The sequence below is a fragment of the Ascaphus truei genome, chromosome 5, assembly GCF_040206685.1.
Source record: "Ascaphus truei isolate aAscTru1 chromosome 5, aAscTru1.hap1, whole genome shotgun sequence".
Lineage (NCBI taxonomy): Eukaryota > Metazoa > Chordata > Amphibia > Anura > Ascaphidae > Ascaphus > Ascaphus truei.
In genome coordinates this window covers 66,948,991-66,976,525 of record NC_134487.1, presented here as the reverse complement: position 1 = coordinate 66,976,525, position 27,535 = coordinate 66,948,991, and the positions used below count along the sequence as shown (strand labels likewise).

General features: G+C 41.4%; 1 protein-coding gene across 2 annotated transcripts in view; it reads right to left on the bottom strand.

Annotated features, from left to right (window-relative positions):
- Positions 1–27,535, bottom strand: part of ASZ1 (ankyrin repeat, SAM and basic leucine zipper domain containing 1) — a 150,844-nt gene that overhangs the window by 13,296 nt on the left and 110,013 nt on the right. For both annotated transcript variants that reach the window (XM_075599967.1, XM_075599968.1), the window contains exons 8-11: positions 10,656–10,728; positions 9,960–10,016; positions 5,433–5,545; positions 565–670 (exon numbers count right to left, since the gene is read on the bottom strand). In XM_075599967.1, the coding sequence (XP_075456082.1) occupies positions 565–670; positions 5,433–5,545; positions 9,960–10,016; positions 10,656–10,728 (349 nt within the window). The remainder of the gene's footprint in view (positions 1–564; positions 671–5,432; positions 5,546–9,959; positions 10,017–10,655; positions 10,729–27,535) is intronic.

The following is a 27,535-nucleotide window of genomic DNA, read 5'->3' as shown; positions in this document are numbered from 1 at the left end:
TATATATATATATATATATATTACACACACAGACAAAGTTTATATAATAAAACTTGAGCAGAATGTTTTAAATACGAAATTACTTAATAGCATCTCCACAGTAAGCAATTATTTTGGCGTTCTTTATGGTCTTTATCCAACTACTTTCATAAGGCTGTCTGTAAACTCTTGTACGTATATAGATGCAAATTGTTAACCCATTTTGTCTTCTTTTCTTGTAGTGTAAACAAATTATGCTGTTATCAGATAAACGATAATTAAACAAGATAAAAGAACAAATGCCAAATAAAATTTAAATGATGTACTGTAGGACTCAAACAAAATAGAAATATTTGTGTGTTAACTTTAATGACAGTTACATTGATAAGTTGCTTGAAAAATATTTGAAAAATACTTTTTTGCCCTCTGTGGGACGAACCAAAAGACTTGAATACTCTAAAAACTTTGGGCATCTTAGCAATTAGATGATACCTGTTTGATGACCACTCGAGTAATTTTAGGTGTGGCCGAGTTCGAAAAAATGTAACATTATTGTACTTTAATAGTAATTAAAGCAGTATTTACCTTGTTAGGATTCAAAGGTATTTGGTCATTTATATTCTCCACTGCACGAGTAAGGCAATTACACTGTCGATTCAGTTTAAGGAGAAATGCAAAAAACTCGTCACTGCTGTAAAGGCAAAAAGTTGGAGTTAGGACTTATGTTTCCCAGTGTACAGTACTTTGCATACAATAAAACAGACCAAAGCACATTTTGATGATGTACATGGCGTTCGGAGACACCTTGTAGTTAACCCCTTCAATGCCAGATAAGTCAGCAACACAAATGGTGAAAACCATAATAAAGCGATGGCGATCTGGCTGATGTGTATAATTGAATGCAGAGACCCATGTATCTGTGTGGACCTGCATACAGGAGGGGGACTTAGGGTGTGAATGTGGCGGTACCAAGGAAACCGAGCCACAGGAGTGCTCACCAGAGGGAAAGTCCCCAGCAGCAAACAACAACCCCCGCTAACCTGGTGTCACACACAGTCTCTGCTCCCCGGCGTTGAGTACTCACAGAAATGATGCCGATGGGAATAAACAGCCGTCGATCCGATCGCGTGATTAGCGTGCTCCATCCAAAGGTAGAATAAGATATGGAGATGCAGGAGGGCAGTGCACTGCTAGCCGGTTAGTGAAGAATCAATCCTCAAGCGCAATCAATGAAAAATTATTTAATAAACAAAATAGGATAAACACATGGCGCGTTTCATTCCAGCAAGGAACTGTGTCAGTTTTTAGCTCACGTTATGTGTTTCTCCTATTTTGTTCATTAAATAATTTTTTATTGATTGCGCTTGAGGATTGGTTCTTCACTAACCGGCTAGCAGTGCACTGCCCTCCTGCATCTCCATATCTTATCCTATGGCCACCTTTGCATAAGTCAGAAGTTGCACAAAGTCAGCTCTTGTTTAAAATAAGGATGTACACCAAGGTTCCCCAACGCTGCATTGCCCATTTAAGCAGAGTGTCTTACTCTCTCTCATTCTACCATTATTGGAGAGAATCAGAGGCATCTCTGAACTTTGCTCATATCACTCCAATTTTAGACGTGCTTATTATATACCAATTCTTTAGAATGTGTTATTCCTCACTAAAAAGTACTCAATACCACCAAAGGCCATTAATGTTGATTGTTATTTGTATACCCTGGGTCCCCCTGGTCCCGTTTGTCCCTTTACCTTTCCATAGGCAGCGGAGGCTGGGGGAGTGCTGGGGATAGTGCGGGGGGGATGTGCAGTAGCAAGCGGCGGCCATTAGGAGTATAGCACAGCAGGGGAACAACACTCCCCAGAATGCTGTAGGGGATGATCACGCAGCGCGGCTCAGCCAATAGGGCCGAGAGATTTATGGCAATTAGAATTCTGACCGTTGGAGCAAGGACAGAGAAAGGGAAGGTAGGGTCTGGGTGACAGTGGCATCCAGACTAGGCCAGATGAACCCTTTAGGTCCAAGATAGGCCCCACTCACCTAATCAGATTGCGTCTGCTACAGGGAAACCCCTAGCTAGGGACATTTCCCCTGTAGCTGTATACAGTTAGTGTATAGTGCCATTTGAAGATAACGCACAGCGATTTGCGGACTGTGGTCTGGGGCAAGACCACCACCGCACTATCATAGACTATCAAAGGTGAGACCCTCCTACCGGAGTTCACCCGACGCAGAGGTGGAGGCTTCGCTGAAATAGACGTCCCTTGATCAGTGGATCTCTTTTGCTTTTTGGCCATACCCAGGTGCTGGAGCATCTGGGCAGGTACCCCACAACGTGCACCAACTATAACACTTTCCGTTACTGTGGGCAGCGCTGTCACACACATTGTATGGGTTGGCTCTTGGGGACACCAGGGAGGTTAGGTGCCCAGGGGCCACTCAGTACTTTGGTGAAATCCCATCAGGGGTGGACACTACGGTTGGAGGGCACGTGGGGCTAGGCCTATATATGTGGGTTAATTATATATCTAGTTGTACCTGTGTTCGGTAAACTGTTATTAAATACAAGTGTGTGATCTTATTGCATTGGGTCCTGTGAAGGGGTTATCCGGCACTGTCAGGATCCCTCACAGGTGGAGGCGCTGTCACTAGACGGATCAAGTACACCCCGGGCTCCCAGCAGCGAGGGTTCAGGCTCCTGTGAGCCACAGGTAAAGCACCACACACTCAGTAGCCGCCACGTTTCCCATAGGGTGGCGGAAACAGCGCTACATTTGTGCAAATGTTGACAGGTTTGTGTTGATATCCGCATGATGTTACACCCTGTACTCGGTATTGACCAGAGTTTACGGTATGTTACATAAAGCCTTAACACTAGACCTACGGTACGATGCACAAGTAAAATGTGAAGTTTGGATTTGAAACAATTTCCTAGTTTGCTTATGCTTTAGTTTACCAGCACTAAGTACTTTATGTTGACTGATGCATCAAACCATAAAACATCTTCAAATATGTGAAAGAAATCTGTACTCTATAGTGTTTGTACTGTACAATACTTTAGATTGCACCACGTCATACTTTAGAGCAGGGGTGCGCAAACTGGGAGGCACAGTGGTTACAGAGGCCCCGCGTTTCCCCGAAGGATTTTAAATTAAATACCGGGGATCGTGCGAGGCCTCTGTAACTTTACTTATATGAACATAACTGCACTTAAACTTATATAGGCTTCTGGGAGTGTTGCTACTTTAGATTAAAGGTTATCTAAAGATATGCGTTCTCTTACGTTTCCTTTGAAAATGCTGAAACTAAATTAAGAAGCAGTCATAATAATTGTAAAGTACTACTGCACCAGACATGAATGTTTACATGTTACTGTAAATTTAGCCAAATCATTTCCACATAGATATTCCATACCTATAGTGTTTCAAACAAAGAAAGCCACCCATACAAGTGTATTATCAATCAGGTTAACACTTCATGCAATGTTAGATTTTATATGACTTGAAGACTAATTTAAGTGTTCAAAAAGAACGCAAAGTATAAGCTTTAGAGAAAAAAAAAGTAAAATTTATACTATCATAGGGTCAGATTCCTGAAATTACACGTGTCTAAATGTTTAAGCTAAAAAAAAATACAACACCTCTACAAACTGAATTCTTATCCATTTCTGTATACTTCATAGAATGAGTCAGACTTCACTTGTCATGTAACTCTGGATGCCATAATCAGTACAAGACCAGTGAATACTCCATGGATACACCTTCTACTACATAGATTTCGCATTGATATGTGACCACTTCCCAAGTGCCAAGACCAATTTATGTGAAGAGTGATGGGTTCTCTTTATCTTAAGCTAGTTAGTCATTTAATGGCTAGCTTGTTGTTTTATTTCCCCCATTCATCGGTAACTTGTCCTAATTAATTTAGGGTCAGTGCACACATTTACTAAAAGGGTCATTCCTTATTGCCCAATTGTTTGTTTCTTTTATCCAACATACTGACCGGATGCTAATGGCTTACACCCAATTACATTTCAGCTTCTTGTGATAGTACAACATTAGGTCAAATAAGGCATTTACACAAAAACTTAGTTGCCATGAGAATGCAGTTATTGTTTCTAACCCCCTTCGAAAACAAAATTGAATGTTTAGATATTGCTGTAATTACTTCGTTGTTTAATTGATAGATTTCACCAATTCATACTGTATATCACACGTATTCTCCTATTGTGCATAAATCTATCCAAGTGTTTGTGACAAATCAGCTTAATACATTACTATGTTTGCTTTATATGATCTGATAACTCGGTGTTGCTCAAAATACGACGCAACAAATTCAAAGTAAAAGCTTTCTTGGCATTTACGAGAAATTGGAAAATAATTTTAGGTCTCGTAAATCAGGACCATTAGGCAGTTTCATGACTAAAAATCCCCCAAAGTTGTTTCTACAAATAGACTGTTGGTTGCAGAGTGATAGATAATTGCTTCTAACTGGCTCTAGGAGTGGCTCAGTGAGCCTGGTTCAATTCCCGGAGTCGGCTCCTTGTGACCATGGGCAAGTCACCTTATCTCCCTATGCCCCAGGCACAAAAAAAAACAAAAAACATAGATTGTAAGCTCCACGGGGCAGGGACCTGTGCCTTCAAAATGTCTCTGTAAAGCGCTGCGTACAACTAGCAGCGCTATATAAGAACATTCTATAAATATATTAATATAAACAGTCTCTGATAAGCTGGCTACAAAAAGTATTACTGCCACAAAGAAGAAAGAGCAAAACATGTTTAATACATTGTTACAATTTCAGCAATGAGGTGAACAGACAAACCTCCGTAGGCTTTTCCCCGCTGCTGAGCGCGCAAAGGCGTAATACGGCCCTCTATGTGGCAAGCCCCAGTAACTGCCTGCAAGAAGCGCGATGCGTGACCACATCTTCAAAAGTCAAGATATTTGACATTTGGCGCGGCGGCCGAGCGATGGCCACGTCACAGCGGCTGTTCAGCCAGTGAGGGCGAACTAGCCGCGTGACGTTATGGCCGCACCCCCCCGCCGCGAGTGGTCGGAAGTCCTTCAGATCGCTCGGATGGAGAGAACGAGTGCCGCCAGGCACTCCATCACACGCACACTGGGGCCGTAGCCTTATACAGGGTGTCCACGCTAAAAGGCAGGGACTACAAGTCCTACTACTTGTGCCTCCTAGTCTGGACACCGTGTATAAAAAAAAATAGAGTTTGGAGTATCTTCAATACTAATTAAATCTGTGTTTTTGTTCATCAGCGTGTGCTGGCCGTGTGTAAGCTTTCATAATGTATATTTGCAGAATTCACATGAACTTACACAGGAATCATTTTTCAGCTACTTGTCCTTTCCTTCAGCTTGTAAAAGATCTTCTTTGTCTTATTATATGGTAAGTGCAGAGTCATCTAAAGAATCATGTTATTGCAAGGTGTAAGAAGTTACCTGGATTCCAAGTTCAAAAATGTAGGTGACGTCTCCAGTTTTATGTCTTCAACTTGTATCTCTTTTACAGCGGCAATAATTTTATTACAATCCTCTGCGTTTGTAATGCCAGCCTACATATATGTTGATGAAAACAGAATTTGCCGAAAGTAAAAAGACAGAAAAGGTGTTTTTCTTTTTCCCATAACACAATTGCTGAGCCTTATTTAATATCAATGGAAACACAAGAAACATACTGTAGTCAACATTACAATGCAGGATGATCCCAGCAACAAAACTAGTGATCGAAACCCAGCAATAGGTGTTCACATTACAGCACACAATGTTCAATTTCTGTGGATATATAAAGGATGAGGTTTAGAGGTTTTATCAATTACACAGTTTAGATACTTTTTTGCAAATGAGATTTAAATGCGTTTTGTCTTGCTTAACAGTGTAAATTGGCTTCTAGCAGAAGTGATAATTTCACATTATAAAAAGTACTTTGACTCTTTTTATAAGGAAGTAGAGTTGTCGTAATCAAATATGAAAATGAGAGACTGGAGTGCTAAAATAGAACCACTCAAAAAACGATGTATTTCTCTAATATTACTTTATTCTCAAAATATAGGTGTAATGGATTTGCGAAAACTCTTCTGTTTATTCTTTGCTAATTACTTTCTGCGCTTTGCTTCACATTGCAACACCACATACAGTATCTGTCTACTTCTTTTCCTCACAGCACTGAGAAAGAGGACAGGCAGTGAGGAATTTCAACGTACAGTACAGTCCTCTAACCTCTATGAAACTTCTATGCTCACATTTTCTTGGGAGCATGCAAATATATTTGTTTTTCCAATTTAAACATGTTCTTTAGGTGTACATATAAATATATAATTTGTAAAACACTTTGCTGCAATTCATCTTTTATTACATATCATCAGATAGCAAAATGGGCAGGCAAGATGGGCCAAGTGGTTCATAGCTGCCGTTTAATAGTTTCTATTAGCTGGCTCTTCTATGTACCACCATGATTGAGCATCACCCACACCCTTACAATAAATAACTTTTGTGAAAGCAATTTTTCACGATTCTCCCTTAAGATACCGAACATAATTTCTTTGAAGATGCATTTTACGTTAGTTGCTTTCATTGCAGATACAATAATGTATTCCTTCTTGCTGAAAATGCACAAAATAAAAACCTGTAATTCCATTAATATTTGCAAACATACTTGAGCTGATACATTTCTTTAAAGGCTGAGGACCCGCTTCAAGCGCCTACCCGGCCGCCATGCTTGCAAGTCACTGTACCGCGATCTGTGGTGAACTTTTTTCTGCGTGGGGGGGGGGGGGGCACGGCCATTGAGACCGGGGAGAGGGGTGGAGGAGGTTGTGGGTCTGCAGGAGAGGGAGGAGGAGGGGGGGGGGGAGAGTGGGTCCGGGAGGAGGGGGGGTGGTTCCGGGAGGAGGGGGGTGGGGGGGTGATACAAGGGGACAGATTGATCAGGTACTGTAAAGTCGTCACCCCCTCCCCCCCCCCCAGCTGTGCGAAACACACATATATATATATTACACACATACACACACACACTTCCCTCTGACAGCTCCAGCCCCCGGTGCTGATAGGCTCACCAGCGCACCACGTGACGCGTCACCGCTCAGGATCACAATCCTCTTGCATCCCCTGGCGGCTGACGCGTCACAGCGCGTAGTGAGCCTTGCAGCGAGGGGGGACTGGGGCCGGCTCGGGAGGTCGTCATGGGCAGGTGAGTGACGTGCACGCGGTCGCCGACGACCGCAGTGGGTCCTCAGCCAAAGAAATCAAAGCACTAAGCAGTTATCAACACTAGTAGTCGACAGAAAATGAGAGATACAGCATCAATGTATATATTACAACTCTGGTATCTTGTAATAACCATAAAAAAGGTACATACAATGCTCGTTCATTTTCAGTGGAAGTAAAAAAAAAAAGTTTAATTCCAACAACCAATGCACCTTTAATGCTTGAAGAATTCTGAAGAACTCGCTTCTTTGCAAGTGCATATTTATTCTAAAAGTTCCCATTACAAACCTATTACACTAAACAGAGCAGCCTTGTTTATAAAGAAATTAGCTAATTTCACACCCCGGGGAGACCATGATTTATGTGGTTGCAATTTAAGGATAACACTCCAAAATTGGCAAAAGTGAGTGCAATTTTACACGCGAAGTATGACAAAAGTAAAAATATGTGAGCTCAGTTGGTACTACATTCATTGTTGTGCTATAAAGTATGTACTTTTTAATTAAAGTAAAATTCAATTATTACATTCCATGTTCTACAGGCCTAGGGATTGTCAGACAACTGGACACTTCTAGAGACTGAAAGCAAAATAAGTGAACCAAATGTCCAATTCTGTTTGACTACTTAAAAAGAAAAGCCGATTTTTCCATTATTAACCCTGCAGTCAATTCTCCTTTGTCCCAAAAAATGATTGTCAATGCATGTTTCCCCAAGCTCTTTTACCTTGTGAGAGGAAACATTCTACTAATTCAGGTGTGTGTACGTGGCAGTCCTTTTGTTAAATATTACTTTCCAGTACGATATCTGCTGATTTCTCTGCACCAAGAGACTCACATTGAATAGCAGAAGACTGCATATGTAAATTAAACTTCAATGCTGTACCAGTAAAATAAATTCAATCCAAGCCATTTTTATTTCTCTTTATTTCTTCATTTTTTTAAAAATACAGGATTGAAGCAGAGGGTCCCCGGAGCTGAACCACATTCATTTCAGCTCTGGGACCGTTGCTTCCAGAGATACATAAGTCCAAAAGGGGTGCCGGTATCTCTCTGCAGTTTTCTGTACTTGAAAGCCTCCAGTCACATGGGCCAATAGGAAGCCGCACCGGATGACATCACGGCTATCTATTTACCCAATCAGCCATAATGTGAACTCTGGAGTGTCTACCGGCACCCACTACAAAGGCAAGTATCTCCAGAAGCAGAGGACCCCCTGCTTCAATCCTGTATTTAAAAAAAAAAAAAAAAAAAAAAATGAAATAATGAAATAAAAACAACTTGGATTGCCTCTTTAAAAGAGCACTTGGTGTTAGTTTGCTCGAAAATGTAGAACAAAATGCATTGTAGTTATGTAGGTTGAAATACTGATTTGAGATTAATAGGATAAATAAAATCAAAATTGCATATGGTTAAATCAGAATCGGCCAGTGTTTATTGAAATCACAATAATACGCTACATGACTGCTGAACAACTTGAAGAGAAAAAAGGAGGTAAGACAGAGCTGCAGGTTAACATTGTAGCAAAACATGCACAGCTATTCCATGTCACATACAGGCAGTCCTCGTTTTACAACGCTTCGCTTTACAACGAATGGCTTATCCAACGCTGTGCAATGCATACCTATGTTCATTTTTACAACGCCAAAATTGCTTATCCAACGCTCTTACGACGCTTTGCAACGTTGTGTATGTGTGTGTATATATATATATACACATTCACATAAACAACGTTGCAAAGCGTCGTAAGAGCGTGTATATATAATATACTATATAATATTATATTATACTATATACAGTAGAGGCAACGTTTATTCTAACATTTGCCGTAAACTAGCCGGGTTACATTCTGGGTATGTGCTGGGTATGTTCTGGGCTAGTTTGAGGCACGTTTAAGGCATTTCTGCATTGACTAACGACCCATAGGATTAACACAGCAGGGATCCCTGGCAGTCCAATTCAGTTTGAATGGGACTGCCAGGGACCCCCGCTGTTAATCTGATAGGCCATTAATCAATGCACAAATGCTGGGGCTAGTTTAAGGAACGTTTAAGGCATGTATTCAGAATGTACCTGGTGTTTCCTGGGTTTTTTGGGGAATTGCCACTGGTTTTTGTTCGAATAAGAGTTGCCTCTACTGTAATATATTATTATGTTATATTATATATATAATACAGTATATACACTATATAATGTATGTGTGTGCTGCATATCTTATTGCCTGCATAAAATATTTTGTGTATTTTAGCATTAAAAATGCCTTCAGGAACGGAACCTTTCATTTAAACAGTGTTCCTATGGGAAAACGTGTTTCGCTTTACAACGCCATTTTGAGTAACGCATTGTGTCGGATAACCGAGGACTGCCTGTATTGCCCAAGTCTAGCATAGCAGCTATGGTGAAGCAGAGGCAATCTGCCAAAACTGGAGCAGCACAGCCAATGTCATATGTTAGGTCTCTATAAATATGTCTTGCTAAATCAATGTATTCATATTTTGTTTGCAAAATATCTAAGTATGAACAAACAAATTACTTTAATAAATAGTAAACCTTTGAATGTTCTACTGTATATACAATAAAGCAACGTTTATTATACTAATCCTTCATATGGGAAACCCATGATGCATTTGAGATCAAAGTTCCAAAGTTCATTACTGACTACATTAAGTTTTCATTTCAATCCAACATTTCTAAAAGGTTTACAAACTCCACAAATTGAAATCATAAGAGAAACAGAGATCCACAGGACTAACCTGGCCACACCTACCTTTTTAAGCTCTTCTTCCTCCAAAGTTAAAAGTTCTCTCAGAGTAATATCATTGTCCTATGAAAAAAAAAAAAAACTAATATCAATAACGAAAATGTAAACTAGTTCATATGTATATTTATAAACATTTGGAATTTCTACAATACATTTTGTATTGTTTTTTGTTTTGCCGCATTGGAGACATTATTATTGTTACTGTTCTACTGTGGGGATATAATTTCTTCAAACATATAACATTTTGTATAACACCTATAGATGTAACATGTACAGTGCTTTCAATGCATTTCAAGTCTTATTCATGGGTACACAGAATGAACACAATTTGATTGAGATGAATATGGTTTATATTACAAGTGCTACTACTACAACAACAAAAAAACAACTTTACTCAATTAAAGAATGATTACATTTTTGTACAAAAGCATACAACACTTATAGATAGCGTTTTGGGCTTTTTAAATGCTTCTAGATGGCACAGATTGTAAAATGTAGCATTGTCAAAACATTTTCCTCAATACTATAAATTACACCAGGCAGGAAACCACACGGATGATTGCAAAAATAAATAAAAGTGTCACAATTTGGAAGGAAAAGCTTTCAGCTGCTACTTAGAATAAAGGAAGCACTGCATTTCCTATATTCGTAATGTAATAAATTCAAAGAGAAATTATACTGGTATCAAAATTGCAATGTTACCTTAAACAAATCTGTCAGGTGTTCAAGATCCATGCCATGTAAGAACACTTCCAGATCCCCAGAGGCTGTGTAACTACAGTATATGTGGAAGAACGGTAAACACATTTAATATGTTTGAGAAAATTGGGCATGCATTTCCAAAATGCTCATTTAAACACTTTCTTTTGGTCAGGACTATTTCTCAACCGGCACAATTGAACTTTTCATTATGTGTATTAAAAGTAAATTCTTACGTACATGATTTCTGCTAACCTACAAGTAGTAGAATATTGTTTTCACTGATCCGATCTTATTGCTAGTATTGCCAACTTCAAATCTATGGTGCTTCAAAGTTTAAGGGCTCTGGTAATACAGGATTCCTCGTCTTCTCGTTGCTCAAAATGCAGGATGCATTATTCGTACAAGAACCATACGAGCAATGGGAGCGATGAATAAATGCAGTATTTACTCATTGCAAGATTGCCATTTTAAAAATATATTTTCGGAAAACCAATGCATTCAGACCATTAACATACAGTCTAATTTACTCAGCACCTTAAAAGTGATAATGAAAACTGAAATTCACATATACTGTACCTTGTAGGACAAAACTCTACATTACTATAGATAATAGATGCCTTTCGACAAGTGTCATATTTAAAAACACCTGTGCAGTTTCCCAAATTATTTATTTGTTATGACATGGCAAGGACCACTATAGGTTTTTTTGAATAGCACATTTATCTTCTAGAACAGGGGTGGGCAACCTATTTTTCAATGTAGCCACAGGTGTGGCGAATTAGAAGTGAAAATAGCCACACCATGTATTGTGTTGTGCATGTGAAAATTTTAAACACACACTGTTTGAACAAGTTTATAAATTCTCAGGGCCGTTCTATAGTGTGTGCGAACGCACGTGCAATTGCCGCATGCTTTTTGTGTGTATGCTGTGAGCGAGTGAGGCACTATGTGTGTGTGTGTTATAAATAAGTTTGAAATAAAGAAATACTTTAATAAAGTATTAACATTGTACGTACACACACATTTCAGCGGCGGTAGCGGCGAGAAATCTTTCTTTTCCTCATCTTCTCCCCCCCGTTGGTCGGTTCCACACTCGTTGCCATGCACGCGCGGCACCATTATAGAAAGGCTGACTAACCTCAGCAAACTATAACTGCCGCACGCGCACACGGCGCAGCAAGCGCACGCACTATAGAATGGCCCTCAGACCGCAACCCCCCTCCTCCTCATCCTCCTCTCATGCCACCACCACTAGCCATGATTAGACATCATCATCACCATCTCCTCATCACCATCTCATTTAACCCCTCTCATCATCTCCCCCCAGCACCCTTGATCTCCCCCCAGCAACCTTGATCTCCCCCCCCAGCACCATTGATCTCCCCCCCAGCACCCTTGATCTCCCCCCCCAGCACCCTTGATCTCCCCCACCCTCAGCACCCTTGACCTCCCCCACCCTCAGCACCATTGATCTCCCCCCCCCAGAACCCGTGATCTCCCCCACCAGCACCCGTGATCTCCCCCCCACCAGCACCCTTGATCTCCCCCCCACCAGCACCCTTGATCTTCCCCCCACCAGCACCCTTGATCTCCCCCCCCTTCCCCGGCGGCACCATTAATCTCTCTCCCCCCCCAGCACCCTTTCAGCAGTCCCCCTAATCAAGCACCCGCCCCCCATGCCTACCAGATCGCACGGCGGAGGCAGTGGTGGCTGGCGGGCAGAAGTGTTGGCTGGGCTGGCGGGCAGCAGTGTTGCCTGGCGGGTGGGTGGCTGGCAGACGGCCAGCGCATCACGCTGGAGTGGGCTGGGGGGGGGGGGTCGCGTCATGCTGGAGCGGTCAGCGCGTCAAGCTGGAGCGGTCAGCGCGTCAAGCTGGAGCGGGCTCGGAGGGGAGGGAGCACACGCTGGAGTGGGCGGGGGAGCACCACACACACGCTCCTTCCCTACCACAGAAGGTGAGAGGGGGGGTTGAGGGGTCCGTCGCGGGGGGTGGGGGGGAGTTGAGAGTCCCGGCGGCCTTATTCGCCACAGTTTAACTGACAATTCGCCACAAGTGGCGAATGGCGATAGGGTTGCCCACCCTGGCTCTAGAGCTATATTTACGCTTAAGGCATACAATCGGAGAACATGTTAACAGGGAAGATACACCGAGCTACACATGCAGAAACAGGGAATACACTTCCCCTCAGGCAGACAGTTTATTGAGTCTCCCTAGAAGTGCTGAATGACCCGGAGCAGCAGCTCATCTGTGTGCAGTGCAGGAGAAGCAGGTAGTGAGTCTGCGAGGGGGGGGGGGGGAGCGGAGGAGGATCTCACGCAGTCTGGAGAAGCCGGGATGTCAGCTGTCTCTGTGTGAGTCCCCGGCCCGGAACCAGCTCCCCTCTCTCTCCTCCACCCTAGCGGAGGGAGGGAGATGGTGTGTGTGTGTGTGCTACATGGTTTTTTTTTTAAAGTACAATATTTTCCTTTGTAAATTATTGTGCCTTTCTAAAGTCCCCGAACCTTGTCACAAATAAATACATTGCTAGTACAGTATTTTGACTGTATAGAGTGTTGCTTATTGGTATAAAAGTGCTTATTTGCCACCTTTGATATCATCCCTTACAAGTATGTGAAAAGTGTGACTGTCTGTACATTATAAAATGAGACAAGTTTGTGCCTTTTGAAAATCAGCCAGTGTTTCTGCAGAGGTCTTTGGGGTTCAAATTAGCCAAAATACTGTCTCCTCTTTTCATTGCTTGTCTTGTGTCTTTGGATTTTGAATGCTGCTAATAACCAAGATAAGACTGTGTGCATTATTTTGAGGTAGGTGTGTGTGTGTGCGCTAGCTATTGGTGAACTCTCTACCAACCATCTTACAGAAGGTATCCGTGATGTATTATTAAAATTTGCCAAAAAAGATAAACTGGAACCACACTTAGACCGCGTTATAAGCGGATCCGTGTTGTAGCGGATCGCGCTGTAACGGGGTTGAGCTGTACCAGCACACCTACGAAGCCAAGTATCTTCAAAAGCAGGAGGTCCGTAGAGCAGAAATGAATAGGTTTCAGCTCCGGAGACCCTCTACTTCAAACCTGTAACAAAAAGCACACAATAAACTAGTAATGCAACCTGGATTTGTAAAAAATAGAAATACAGATGAAATCTATATATCTATATCTTCAGAAGCGTATTTTCTTTCAGGATACAAAAGACGACAGAATATGGTGCAGTAAATCTAATCCAATGTGTATTTGGATATGTATGCACTCACATTTGAGAATTTTAATGTAGGCCTTTCACAATGAACTTGGGTTGTAGTGCCCAGGTCAGATTTTCTTATATGCCTGAGAGTAAAGAGAAAGCAAAAATATAGAAAGTGTAAAAACTTTTTTCACTATATTTTAAAGAGGTGATCAGCAACACCCACAAACACAATAAGGACAATGCGTATAAAATAACGTGTCATCAGAGGCATCAGCTGTTCCAGCGTGCCTTCTTTCCGGCTAGTGGAAGACTGCCTCTGGCTTCCTCCATGTCGAGATGCAGAGGAGAGGCATGCGACTTGACAGACGCACCTGGAAGTGACACCATCTGGACAGTTCAGGGCGCGCAATCCGAGACAGAACGCCAGAGGCACTTTTCTTCCATCTGGAAGGAAGATGTGCTGAAATAGCCGATACCTCGGATGTTAACGCTTTTTCTTCACTCTGAGGCATATGCTGTTTACGAAGATCTGACCTGGGTACTACAACATCATTTCATCATGGAAGGCCTACATTTACATTCTCAAATATGAGTGCACTGGCAATCATTTATTTACTAAATCCACGTTGTCTTTCTAGATCTTAAATCCGATTATAGATTTTTGCATATTTTCTCACAAACCAAGGAGTTATTTGCGCAGGTCTTTTGTTAGAAATAGATATATAAAAATAAAGTATTGGGGCACGCAAAAATAATACACAAAGTTCATATAGAAAAAAACTTCATGGGGTGCTGGCAGCTGAACCAGGAAAACCCAGATCAGTTAACCAATAGTATACAAAAAATGAAGGTACACCACACTCAACTTAAGCCAGTTTATTGTATCCAACAAGATAAAAAATAGCGTAACATTTCAAACCATACTGGTTATGTGCGCTAGACATATGCGTATAGACACATATATATACACATGGCGATGTTAATTGTGATATAGTAATTTCACATAACTCTACTCTACCCATGGTGACAATAAGACACAATGGAACTAAATTACCTAGAAACAGATATTTCTAACACTGGGAAAACCTTGCTGCAAAAAAAATAAATAAAAAGTATACTAAAACAAAACTGTTTCTTATAATCACACACTCCCCTCCTGGTCACCAAATTGCCTCACTCACAGGAAGAACCATAAACGGCATTTCCATGAAGTCGCAGTTGGACAGCAGACACAGAAAACTGATCAAGGCAACACACAGAGAAAAGCTATTATGCAAAGTATATGGTTTATAGGGTTATAATTGTGTTGATATTTAGGTTTTTCAGTATATAACAGACCCTAATATAAATTACCCTTATATGAAAACATTCAGATTAACGTTTTTCTTAATAGGGTGTGTCCTGTTTTAAGAATGTATTTAGGGTCTTTAAAATTATTGGTCATACTATTATGGTTGTAATCAGGGCAGCGCCTCTTAGGTCAACTTTCTGGCACAAAATAAGTTGCCTGTCAAAGTAACCCTGCCAGACTTTCCAAGTCAAGAACTATATTTTAGTCTGTTAGCATACTTTGCTTATAAACGTACAGTATAAACATTGTGGTACGTCAATAGTCCTTTTTGATCACAAGTAAAGATCCTTCATGGCACATGCTGTTAACCAATAAGTTCACCATGAACATTGCTGTCATGGGAGAGGGGGTTTGGCCCGGGATTAAAGGGGTTACACCCCATTTGGCCACCCCCTACGCTCACTTGGGAAGCAAGGGGTTAACTGAACTGTGGTCCAGTAATGTGTTTTTACCTTGCTTTAGAATCCAACTGTTTATTCCCCTGTAAAAATGTATTGTCTCATCCCAGTGTTTGCACCAACACATACACTAGGGTTGATGCGGGAGGGAAGGGGTTAATGTTAATTCAGTGATTATAGCCCTTTGTTCCCTTTTCAGGCTCCAGTTTGCAGCCTTACATAGGTCGCCATTGATGCTCCATGCATTCCAATGGCAGAAGTAGCGGTTTTGGACCTATTTTACAGCGACGAGCAGCAGGTGGCGTCCGAGAGGAGGAGCGGCGATTTCCCATTGTAAGTCAATGGGACCATTGACTTCAATGGGGATTCCTCGACGCCGACCTCCAGGAACAGGTTGGCAGCCATCCAAACCGCAGAGCGCAAGAGCGGAAACATTTTCTAAAAGAGAGCTTTGATCACTGTTAATTCAAGTTCAACGACAAGTGGCGTGGGAATCTTAGGTTTTGGGCACCTGGAAATAAAACTATTTTTGCCCTAGCCCCTAGGAGCCCCCTCACACGACCCCCATCGGGTCCGGGAATGATAAACCCCCGTAAAGGGTCGAGCGGAGAAAGAGGGTCGCGCCATTGACTTTAATGGTGGAGCGGAGGTCCCATTGAATCCAATGGCGGTGCTCGTCTATGGCAGCGCCGGCCATTGATTCCAATGGGAAAAAGCCGCGTGGCGTGAAAACGGCTAAGTCCGAAATTGTGAAAAATGTAAGTCCATATCTCCGGTTCTGGATGGACCATTGGACTGGGATTTGGGTGGCATGTAGCCAAGGTTCCGGCATGAATGCATGGCCATTCCCAGCCCTCTCCGAACAACCAGACGGAGTGTGGGCAAATGTAAAGATTGGTGAATTTCCCCATAGCCGTCAATGGCGGAGTTTTCCCATTGAAAGGCTATGGCGGAGAAGTCCCATTGACTTCAATGGCGGAGTCGCTCCATTGAACGCCTATGGCGGCGGAGCCCGTTGATTTCAATGGGGAAAGAGTGAAAGGCAGAGATTCATTTTTAAAGGGAAGAATCCTGTATTTTAAAAGTGTTTTAACCTGCATTTGTGTATCTCCGGTTCTGGGGATCGCACAGGGCTGAAACTTGGCCACAATGAAGTCACTTCCGGCGGGAAAAACTGGCAAGTATTAGCCCACTGGGCCCAACAGAACCGCTTATTTTAATATGTGAAGATATTAAACTGTGAATGGTATTTTGGGTCTGATATGAGAACTCAGAGCCCATCTGCTATGTTAATAGGTCAGGATGGTAGACAAGTGGTCTACCATACCCCCTCTGATCAAAGGTTGACCGCTCTGATTGTATACAATAGGGCGGAGGAACAAAGGGCCTGAGTGGTCTGTAAGTGTCATAATTCACACTTGCAGATAAGGGAGATCCTACTTCAAAGGAATTTGCTAGCCAGCCAGGCGCCCCAAGGTTAAGGGATAGGACTCAGATTGTATATAAACAAGGCTCAGCCTATGCCCATTGTCTTTTGTGTCATTTCGAGATTGCTGTATGAATTGCTAATCAAGATTCCTGATTATTTCATCATTCCAACCCTAAGTGCATATTTTATCTGTTATTTGTATATCTTGTGTGTTCACTTTTTCAAGGAATAAACTATATTTATTTATATCTTAGTCGTGTTCAGTTCAACCCAGGTATTTTGTTGTATATTATAGCTTGTCATAAGTTACCATGACAATTACCCAGACAATTCTCCACACACTCATACTACCATACAAACGAAGAGGCATCCATAAACCCTTAAAATGTAAACTTCATAGAATGAACACAGCAAGTCATGTGAAATAATGTATTTCTTTCATAAACGATGGCTCCTAATTTTTCATAAATTAAATCACAAAATCAAGATTTGTAAGGAATCGGGGAACACGTCCTATACGGCGTTTTCCCTCCTTACCTGCTTCTTCTCAGACCTCTGCGCTAGTTGCTGATCGTGAGCGTATCCCCGCTGTTTACAGATCTTCTAGCCGTACCACGGAGCCTAGCTCCGCCCCCCCGGACGCGCCGTGCTTCTCATTCGCTGCGCGCACCGCCCCCCAGCTGCGTGGCAACTGTTCTAAGTGCCCCTTGTCTCCTGCAGCCTATCCTGACCTCCGCGGTGGCCGCACCTCCGCTCCGCCCCCAGCCTCATTGGTTCCTGCTTGCTATAAAGGACTTCCACTTCCCTTCCTGCTTTGCTGAGCATAACTCTTGTGACCTTGTGTTCCTGCGTTTTGTTTTGCCTTGCTTGTGCCTTGCTGCTGTTCTCTGGTGCTTTCCTGTGTAAGACCTGGCATGATTATAGGACCCCCTCTGGATAAAGATCCCGGCTTGACTATTGGACCACCTCTGGTAAAGACCCCGGCTTGCCTCTGACTACCCGCACTTCTCCATCCCAGACCTCGGCTTTCGGACAATCTACCACCCTCCTGGCTCCAACCCTTGACCAAGGCACAAATGGCTCCGCCCCAAAATTCCGGCAAGTACCCACACTAACCCAATCTCTCCATCCCAGACCCGGCTACGTTGACTACCCACTCTCCAGGCGTGCTCCCCCTGCTGTGGGTGCGCAGTCTTGTACTTTCCCACATCAGTACCGCGGTCCCGCCTTGTTCGTGGTGAGCGCAAGCGTTACAAGATTTTAGAGAAAACTACAAATAATCATAGCACTGTCAGCCATCTTTTTACAGCCCACAGAATACAAGCTATAAACTCTGGAGTTCTACTTCAAAGAAAAGTGTAATGAGGTCCCAAAAGGTTGCATTTCTGGCTGGAACAGAGCTCCTACCGTAAGTTACATTACTTCCCGAAGCCACCGATGTGTTTTCCCCATTTTTTGTATTTGGCAAGCTGTGATAATTGGTTAAAATAAATAAAAAAGTATATGGAAAAATACAGAAGTAGAACAGGATGTTATTTTATGGTGAGTCATGAACACCAAGGCACTGCAGTGTTTGTGACAATGTTAATAATGCCTGGTACTGCCTCTTGCAGCTGGGTCCTTTCTTATGAAACATCCAATACAAAAAAAAAAAGAGCAGAGTGCTCCGAGGTAAATATCAATAGCCTTAGTGCATGGATAAAAAAATTACAACACAAATGAACTCTGAGAATCTGAGTGTCCGGGTCTCTAGCAGGGTGAGCCAAGGAAGCGTCGTCCTTCATGTGGATAGGAGTTGACAGAACGCATTATGAATATCATACATATACATATCTGCAGATATATTATCTATAGATAATATACCTGTAGATATATCCATACATATATCTATGTATGTCAGTATAGATTGTAGCTGGCACTCCTGTAGTGATAATTTAATGGCCTTGTGCTTATCCCATAAGACAAATAAAGAATACGTTACCAGCAACGAAGATGGCAAACAGGAAACAACACTATTATATATATATATATATATATATATATATATATATATACACACAGCACTATATACATGCGCACGCGCACACACACACACACACACACACACACACACACACACACACACACACACACACACACACACACACACTATTAGTGATTTCTAGTTGAAGAAGCAACACTATTACACAAACATTTCAGAAAGAGCATCAATATGCTTCAGTATGACAATTGGAATGTAAAGCAAAGGTGATAAGTATAGAAAAGATAGCAAGGTCAAGATACCCAATATATTTTGGATAGACTAAACAATTAGGAGACAAAAATGATTTTGGAATAGGAAAAAACTAGTTTGCTAGAGGGAGAATAAGAATAAACTCAAGTGAACTTTCAAAACTATAATATTGATGGGGAGGCATTGCCCAAATGCATGACTAATATGATGAGAATCACATAGTAATGAATAAGTTTGATTGCTTTCATTTGTAACCATTTCTTTACCATCTCGTGTTTTCCCTGCTTGTGAAAGGCAGAATAAATTCTATACTATTACAATCCTCACATTGATTATTGTTAAAGCTTTAGAAATATTATATTGGACCGATGTCTGATTTCTTATCCAAACCTCTAGAGGTCTGGGTGTGTCGGCATTCAGATTGGTACTTGATTGATCATTGCTAAAAATGGGATAGCATATCCATCTGACCCTGCATTCTCTTATCCCCCCCCCCCCCCCCTACACATTTGGCAAACACTACACTTCAACAGGGCGATGGTTCACAGGGCATCACAGTTTTAATATACAAACATATGGAAAATCACAAATGATAATCTAATTACAAAATAAAAACAAAACTTATTGATAAAATATATATATAGCTACAAAACAATAATGCAAACAAAAGAATAAAATTGATCATAACTACAAAATTGTGTGATTGAAAATGTGCAAAAATACTTCAGAGTCAAAATAAAGATTTCCTACAGTATACGATAGCATTAAATTTAAATGTTATACGTTGATTTTAAGAATAACAAAAATCAATGTATAGTTCACATCATTGAATAAACTTTAATATAAATGTAACTATGGGTAAAGTGCACTTAAAATAATCTATATATAATTAATTGTGTGTTAGTGACAGTTCTCAGATCCCCCCCAAAAATATTTACCTAAGCAAAGAAAATACATAAATATTTTATTAAATACATACATAGTATAAACAAACCACTTAAAAATGGCTATGATTCAATTTGATCGTTAAAACCCAAGGGGTATCAAGTTTCCAAATGAAAAATCCAAAACGGTTCTCCGTGTTAAAACTAAATCTCTATTCCCTAATCTAATATTTTTAATAAGTTCTATACCAATAAAATCAAGGTGTTTGAGATCACTTATGTACAGGCTAAAAAGAAACAACAAGTGGGCGAGAGGCTTAAGAGCTGAACGTTTAGAAACGTTTCTATTATTTATATGAACCTTACTTTCATGCAGTTTAGTTTGGCCTATATTTTCAAAACCACATGAACATTGAAGCATGTACATAACATATTGGGTTTTACAGTTAAACATCTTAATAAAGTATATATCCATTTTAAGTTGTAGTAGAAGCATAATAATCAGCTTTAGTGCAAAAAATCACACGTCATGAGAATGTTGCACTTGAAACACCCCTTTAAAAAAAAAAAAAAAATGATAGATTTTTTTTCTTCATTTTTTTAATACAGGATTTTAGCAGGGGACCCCCTGCCTCCAGAGATACTTGCCTCTCAAGGGGGTGCCGGTATCTCCTGCAGTTTAAAGCCCCTGGTCAGAAGGGCCGATAGGAAGCTGCACCGGGTGACGTCACAGCTTCCTATTGGCCCAGGAGTTTTGAAAATTCGCCATGGGAACCCTGGCGCGGCTATCGGCACCCACTATCGAGGTAAATACCTCTGGAAGCAGGGGGTCCCGGAGCTGAAATTAATTGGGTTTGGCGCCAGAGTCTAGATTTAAAAAAAAAAACACCTGCATGATTACCTCTAATATATTCGAATGTTGTTGACTAGCCATATAGTATTTCTTAGTGTGTCACAGCATTTATCATTTTTGTTGGTCTTTTTAGAATATTTTTCTTTACATAAGTATTTTTAATCTCTTACTAGCGCAATAAAAGCCCCATATATAATGAATGTTTCAGATCCTTGTTCTATGAATCTTACCTTCAACAAATGAGCATGTTTTTCAAACTGGAGTCGGTCCCACAATAGATAATCTAATATTTTCAATTTAGCAGATTTTTCTCTAAAACAAAAAGGTCTTACTCCTCCAGAAAGTGCTCTTTTACGACCAAAAGAGAATCTCCCTTACTAGGCCAATATGTCTACCAATTGGGACATATACGACACAGTAGACATACAGTAGGACACCAAAAAGCTTTTATGGAATCGGAGAAATAAATATATTAGGGGATCTAGAAGCTACAGCACACCAATCCTAGAAACCTAATTTTGAGCCCATTCCTTCTATTTTTTGAACATTTACATTTTTTTTTAAATTTTCTATATTTACTTTTTTTTTTTTTTTTTTTTTTTTAGACATTCAGTTATTTTATCTCCCCCTCCCCCCCTGGTCGTTATAGAATAATGCTCCAGATGCGGTAGAAATGACATGTGCAGCATAACTCCCACCAGGAGCTCTCCAGTTAGGAAACCCTGTGGGGATGGGTTCGCAGGGGCTTCAGGAGGAAGAGACCGCAAAGAACTTCCTAGTTGGACGGCAAGCAGGCAGGTAAGCACGGGGAAGGGGGGAGAGAAATCTTTCTCAAACACAATGCCTAACCTCATCTTGGTAGGACAGAAAAATAAACTACATGTGAAAAAGTGTGTCCATATACAGTATAGGGCCTCTTACAGGTGCAAGTCTTTTATTTGTCCTAGTCCAGCTGGAATTTAATCAGTTGGTGTCCAGTGCCATGGATATGCTCATGAAAAATTGCAATGAAAAATAGATTTTTGCATATTGCCTATTAAGGGTAGTATAATTCTAAATAGTAATTTTGGATGCCTCTAGAATATATTGAATATAAAAATGTTACTTTTAAATGATCTTGTAGTGCAAACCAGCTCAGTAAACCTAACCACACAATTGTGGCATCTGGGATATTGTGGCATCTGTGATTCAAGGTCTGCAAAGTGTAATTGTAAAACTAATTTTGTATATAAGCGTTATAAGTGGTGTACATGTTTTTTTTTGTCAAAGTATATACTGTATGCCTTTACTTTTTAACATAATTTCAGAGCCGTAACATGGTTTATCAAATACAGAAATAGAAGAATTGCTTCACCTGTTATAATATGACAACAGTGACTTAGAAGATGTCAGGTGAAGCAGACACTGAAGAAAAACCACCTGAACTTCTACAGCGTTACGTTTAAGCGATGAAGAAAAGAACGAAGATGATAAGGAAGATGTAATTGATACCACTGCCCTGTCTCAGCCACAAACTTCTACTGCCAAACGTAAACAAAGAAAAACAGCTATGAAGTGTCATGCACGTCCATACAAACCTTCTCATGACACAGAAGGGAAGCACCCATGAGGTCAATAGAGTTCCCTGATTACTGATTACTCTTGCAAATATTTCCCTGATAGATATCATGGTTCAGTGCACTAATCAGTACTCTATCAGACAAACTGGTGACAATATAAAAACTACAAGAACAGAGAGATCAACGCTCTCTTGGGGATACATATTATGCATGGTAATTTGTCTTTCTCTGGTTACGCTGGTGTGCCTTCATTTGCAGACCATATGTGCTAGAGCAGAGTTTTAATAGCTGCGCAACAACCTACATGTTGCCGATTTATCAAATCATAGTCAACAAACAGCAATAAGCTATGGACAGTGCAACCAATGATTAATGCAATAAGATATTGATGTGCTGAACTGGAAATAAATGTGTGTAGATGAGACGAGAATACAATTTAAAGGTACATTATGCATCAAGCAGTATGTGCATGGTAAACCACATTCATGGAGGACGAGGATGGGGGAGGAGGACGAGAAGAGGAGGGGAGAGAAGACGAGGAGGGAGAGGGAGGACGGAGGGGAGAGGGAGGACGGAGGGGAGAGGGAGGACGGGGAGGAGAGGGAGGACGGGGAGGAGAGGGAGGACGGGGAGGAGAGGGAGGACGGGGAGGAGAGGGAGGACGGGGAGGAGAGGGAGGACGGGGGGGGAGAGGGAGGACAGACGGGGGGGGAGAGGGAGGACAGACGGGGGGGGAGAGGGAGGACAGACGGGGGGAGAGGGAGGACAGACGGGGGGGGGGAGATAGGACGGGGAGGAGAGGGAGGACGGGGAGGAGAGGGAGGACGGGGAGGGGGGGAGTGAGAACGAGGAGGGGGGGAGAGAGGACGAGGAGAGAGGGAGAGGATTAGCAAGGGTGAGGATGAGAAGGGGGGAGGAAAAGGAAGGAGAGAAGGGGGAGAGGATTAGGAGCGGTGAGAGGGAGGTGGATGAGGATAAAGGAGGATGAGGTGGGTGCGAGAGGATTGATAAGGAGGGTGAGAGAGGGAGGATGAGGTTAGGGAGAGACAAGATGAGGATTGGTGTGAGAATGGGGCTATAATAACTTTATTTTTATGTAAAAGTTTAGTGTGGAATTGGGAGGGGGTTGGAGGTTGGCCTGAGGTGCCGAATAACCCAGCACCTGCCCTGCGTTCAACCACTACAATCTACCACACTACTGTGGAGAACTATGGACTTGCAAGTGACATAGTAATTAACCTTTTCCAGGATACTATTCCGACACTGCAACTTCAAGTTCTATATAGACAATTACTTTACATCGGTGCCACTCCTCAATGACTTGTAAAAAAATGGACACTAGCAACCGACTGAAAGGTGCAAATGCAAAGCTTCTAACGCAGAAGTTAAAGAAGAAAGGTCAGCAATCCCATCATAAAATATGTGATTCAGGCAGTACCGATGTTGTACTACATTGGTTCAATAGTAGAGAGGTGGTTATGCTTTCAAACTTTGTTGGAGCATCTGTTGAAAACAACGTTCTCCATTACAATTCATCGACCAAAACGTTTGGTGAAATAAAACGGGCTGAAGTGGTCCAACTCTATAATACACATACAAAGGAAGGAGTAGACAAAATGGATTGTCTGATTACATACTGTCGAATCTTTGCCAAATCACGAAAATGGACCCTGCAAATTTATGCAGTGCTTGGCTGGTACGGTATATAAGAGACATGCTTTCAAATAGAAATGGACGTAGAAAACATTTCATTAATTATACTGAATATAAAGAATACTTTGTATAATAAAACATATCTAATTCTGGCAACAAACAATCCTCGTTAAGAAAATACGCGACAACCTTCAAACTATAGTTTAACAAACCTATGGGCCTCTTGCTTTTGTCAGCTCAATACACTCTATGTACATAACCATTTCACACAACGCTGCCATTATTTTAACAGACCGACTGAAAATACAATTTATGCCAACTCTTAAATTTAGGGATACTCCCTATCCCCTGTTGCCCAGCCGATCCAACTTAACTCCCTCTCTTCTTTCAGAGCTAATTTTATATATTACACTTTGGTTATAACTGCAGTACACAGGGTGATATTGAACAGTTACATATTGAACAGTTACATTCATATTATACATTTTTTCCAAATTACTGCTTGAAAAAATATATTTGTTGCTGGTGTTAATAGTGTTGTAATTAGAATAATTTGATGTTTCACTCTGCATAGTAGAACAACTCTGAAGTACTTTGTGTTACAAGTAGTCATTTTTGACAGAAGCCATGTGTATCCTGTAATTTTGGAGAAACTTCATACTTAGTTTACTATATATTAGTATATTGAGCACCAACCATGTAGATAAGCAAAAATGCACGACAGGTGGCAGAATGCAAAACCCGGTGTAGGTATTTCTGGAAGACCCCCAAGAACAATGATTCAATGAGATTAACCTAATAATAAAAAATAAAAATCACTTTTGCATAACTATGGAACATTGTTTTTTTTTAACACAAAACAATCCATTGTGTACAATGAAAACAATTTCAGTACGCCTAAATGTGCTGCAAAAATCAGGGAGAAATTACATTTGGAAACCAAACTGATACATGAGGACAGAGTAGTAAAAAAAGAATTTACTTCCGTCCCACAAAAAAATGTAGGTTACCCCCACTGCTCAACGCTACAGAGCTGCGGTAAATGGATGTGGACCTACAACTGGGCTGTAAACATGGCTGTAAACAGTCTACTTTATATTATTATTTTTAACTACAGCAGGGCCCCGGGAATACGGCGCGTTCTGTTCCAGGGGCCCGCCGTATAGTGAAAATCGCCGGAAAGCGGATCCGGCGATTTTCAGGGATTTTACATGCACAGAACGGCGTTTTCGCCGTTCTGCGATTGCGCGGCCTATGTTCTGCGCGCACAAACTACGGTATGCGCGCGCAGACAGCGGTCTGCGCATGCGCGCCGGCGCAACCGCCCGTTCTGCGCATGCGCGACCCGAAATCAAAGATGGCGGCCCCCTTCTCGGTGCCGCCGTATAAGCGGATCGCTGGAAAACGGGGCGCCGAGAAGCGGGCCCTGCTGTACATAAATGAGGGTATTACCTATTAATGATAAGGAGCTCACTTTTTAGTTAATGCTGGGCCAATGTTTGGGGACAGCGCAACTGTGTGACTTTCTGGAAGCCCTACTGATTACAGCACTGCATTTCACTAGGAGTTCATTCATATAGACAAACATCACAATGTTCAATATTTGCACTCAACTTGAAACTGCAGAACGTTACTTAGGCTGCGCTTATAGTGCCTGCGACGCGCTCCAAAACAAAACCAATCGACTCAGTCGTCAGCGCTTATAGTAAGCGCGACGGAGCAACGTCGCGATCAAAAATTTGGAAGCGGGGAAAATTTGATTTTTTACAGACTGTCGCCACATTTGACTGTCTGTAAACCAATCAATGACCCTGTCGCCAGCGCCGCCGCTAAAAGTTCAATTAGAACTTTCGCTAGTGGCGACTGGTGACATCGGTCGCCGTAAGCGCGGCCTTAGTGTTTAGTGTAATGTTAGAAAACAGTTATCAGCGATTCTTTTTCTACAAACTGTCAGCAAAAGTAGTTCTGAAACTCTGCACATGAAACATACCAAATGGAGGGACAAGTTCTGTGGCTTCAAAATGCACAATTCAAGCAGGGCACAGGAAAGCCAAGACCACGTCTCCATATAGTATAGGATAATATTAGTACAGTGAAGCGCTATTTTTCCATGAGTGTTTCTATGATCACGTCACTACCAAGGACCAAGACGGTATTCATTATCAAGTGCTGCAACATTTATTGAAATGTGTTGATATTTTGACATTTAGAACATTGTACACAAAACTTGAGCATGTTTTTGTTTTCATTCCTAGTTGGGGACATGATTCGCAAGTCATTTTTTTATATTGGATGTCATTTTCCATAATGCATATATCCTGAATACTACATACATTTAACTACAAAGATTGTAGAACTCTCTCTGTAATTCGGTCACACTTATGACTGAGTGCGAAGAAAGATCTTTCCAACTTTCCCTAACACAAATTAAGATAGTTATTAAAAAAACAAAACACTGGTAACAAGGATGGAGAAGAGCAGCGTTAGGAACACAAATGGACACCCCCAAAACTACTGTATGTAGACTATTAAACGTATTTATAATATTAGGCATATTGAGAATTCCTTCCTTGGTTTAAAAGTACTTTTGTTAGATTTGGCTAGATTATTCCAGTAAGTTTGTATGGGAGAAAAAAAAAAAAGGTGGGGGGGGGAAAGAAGTTTAGGGGTGGAGATAAGAAAGCCACATAATGCGATGCATAAAATGCCATTTTACATTTATATTATTTCTTTTTAATGGTTTTAATCAGATGTTTTTAAATCGGTCATGTCGGGAGGCAAATAATATTTTTGATTACCTAGTTCGCGTTGGCATACAGATGTACAGTAGCAAGTCTGCAAACGCAACAAGCAAAAGTCTGCGGCGCTAAGGACAGTGTCTGATCCGATCGGACGGTCGGTGGGTTTCATGCTTCTGAAAGGGACCCCCGCAGCGTTAATCCTTCAGAGCCTCAACCACGGCACCGAAGACGCCACGGTCTCGTTACATCTGTAGCTGCACATTTTAATGACTGTGCGTGGACAGACAAGTGGCTCCTCTGTGCCAGTCAATGCAGCCGCCAAAATGGCCCCACTGTCATAGGCGATTCAAAGAAAAATGTATTAAACGCAATAAAATTTACATCACAGCAGAACTTTCTGCACACTGAGTACAATGTAATATTAGCATGTAGTCAAAAACTGTCCGGTGCTCCAGGAAAAGGGGCACATCACTATAGTTAGCATAGGTATGAAGATTGTTGCTTGTAGCAGGGATATTTGCAATGAAGTCAAAGAGATTTTTGTTGCGTTTGTACACATCAAAATGTCCTGAATAAAGATTTGGCATTTTTT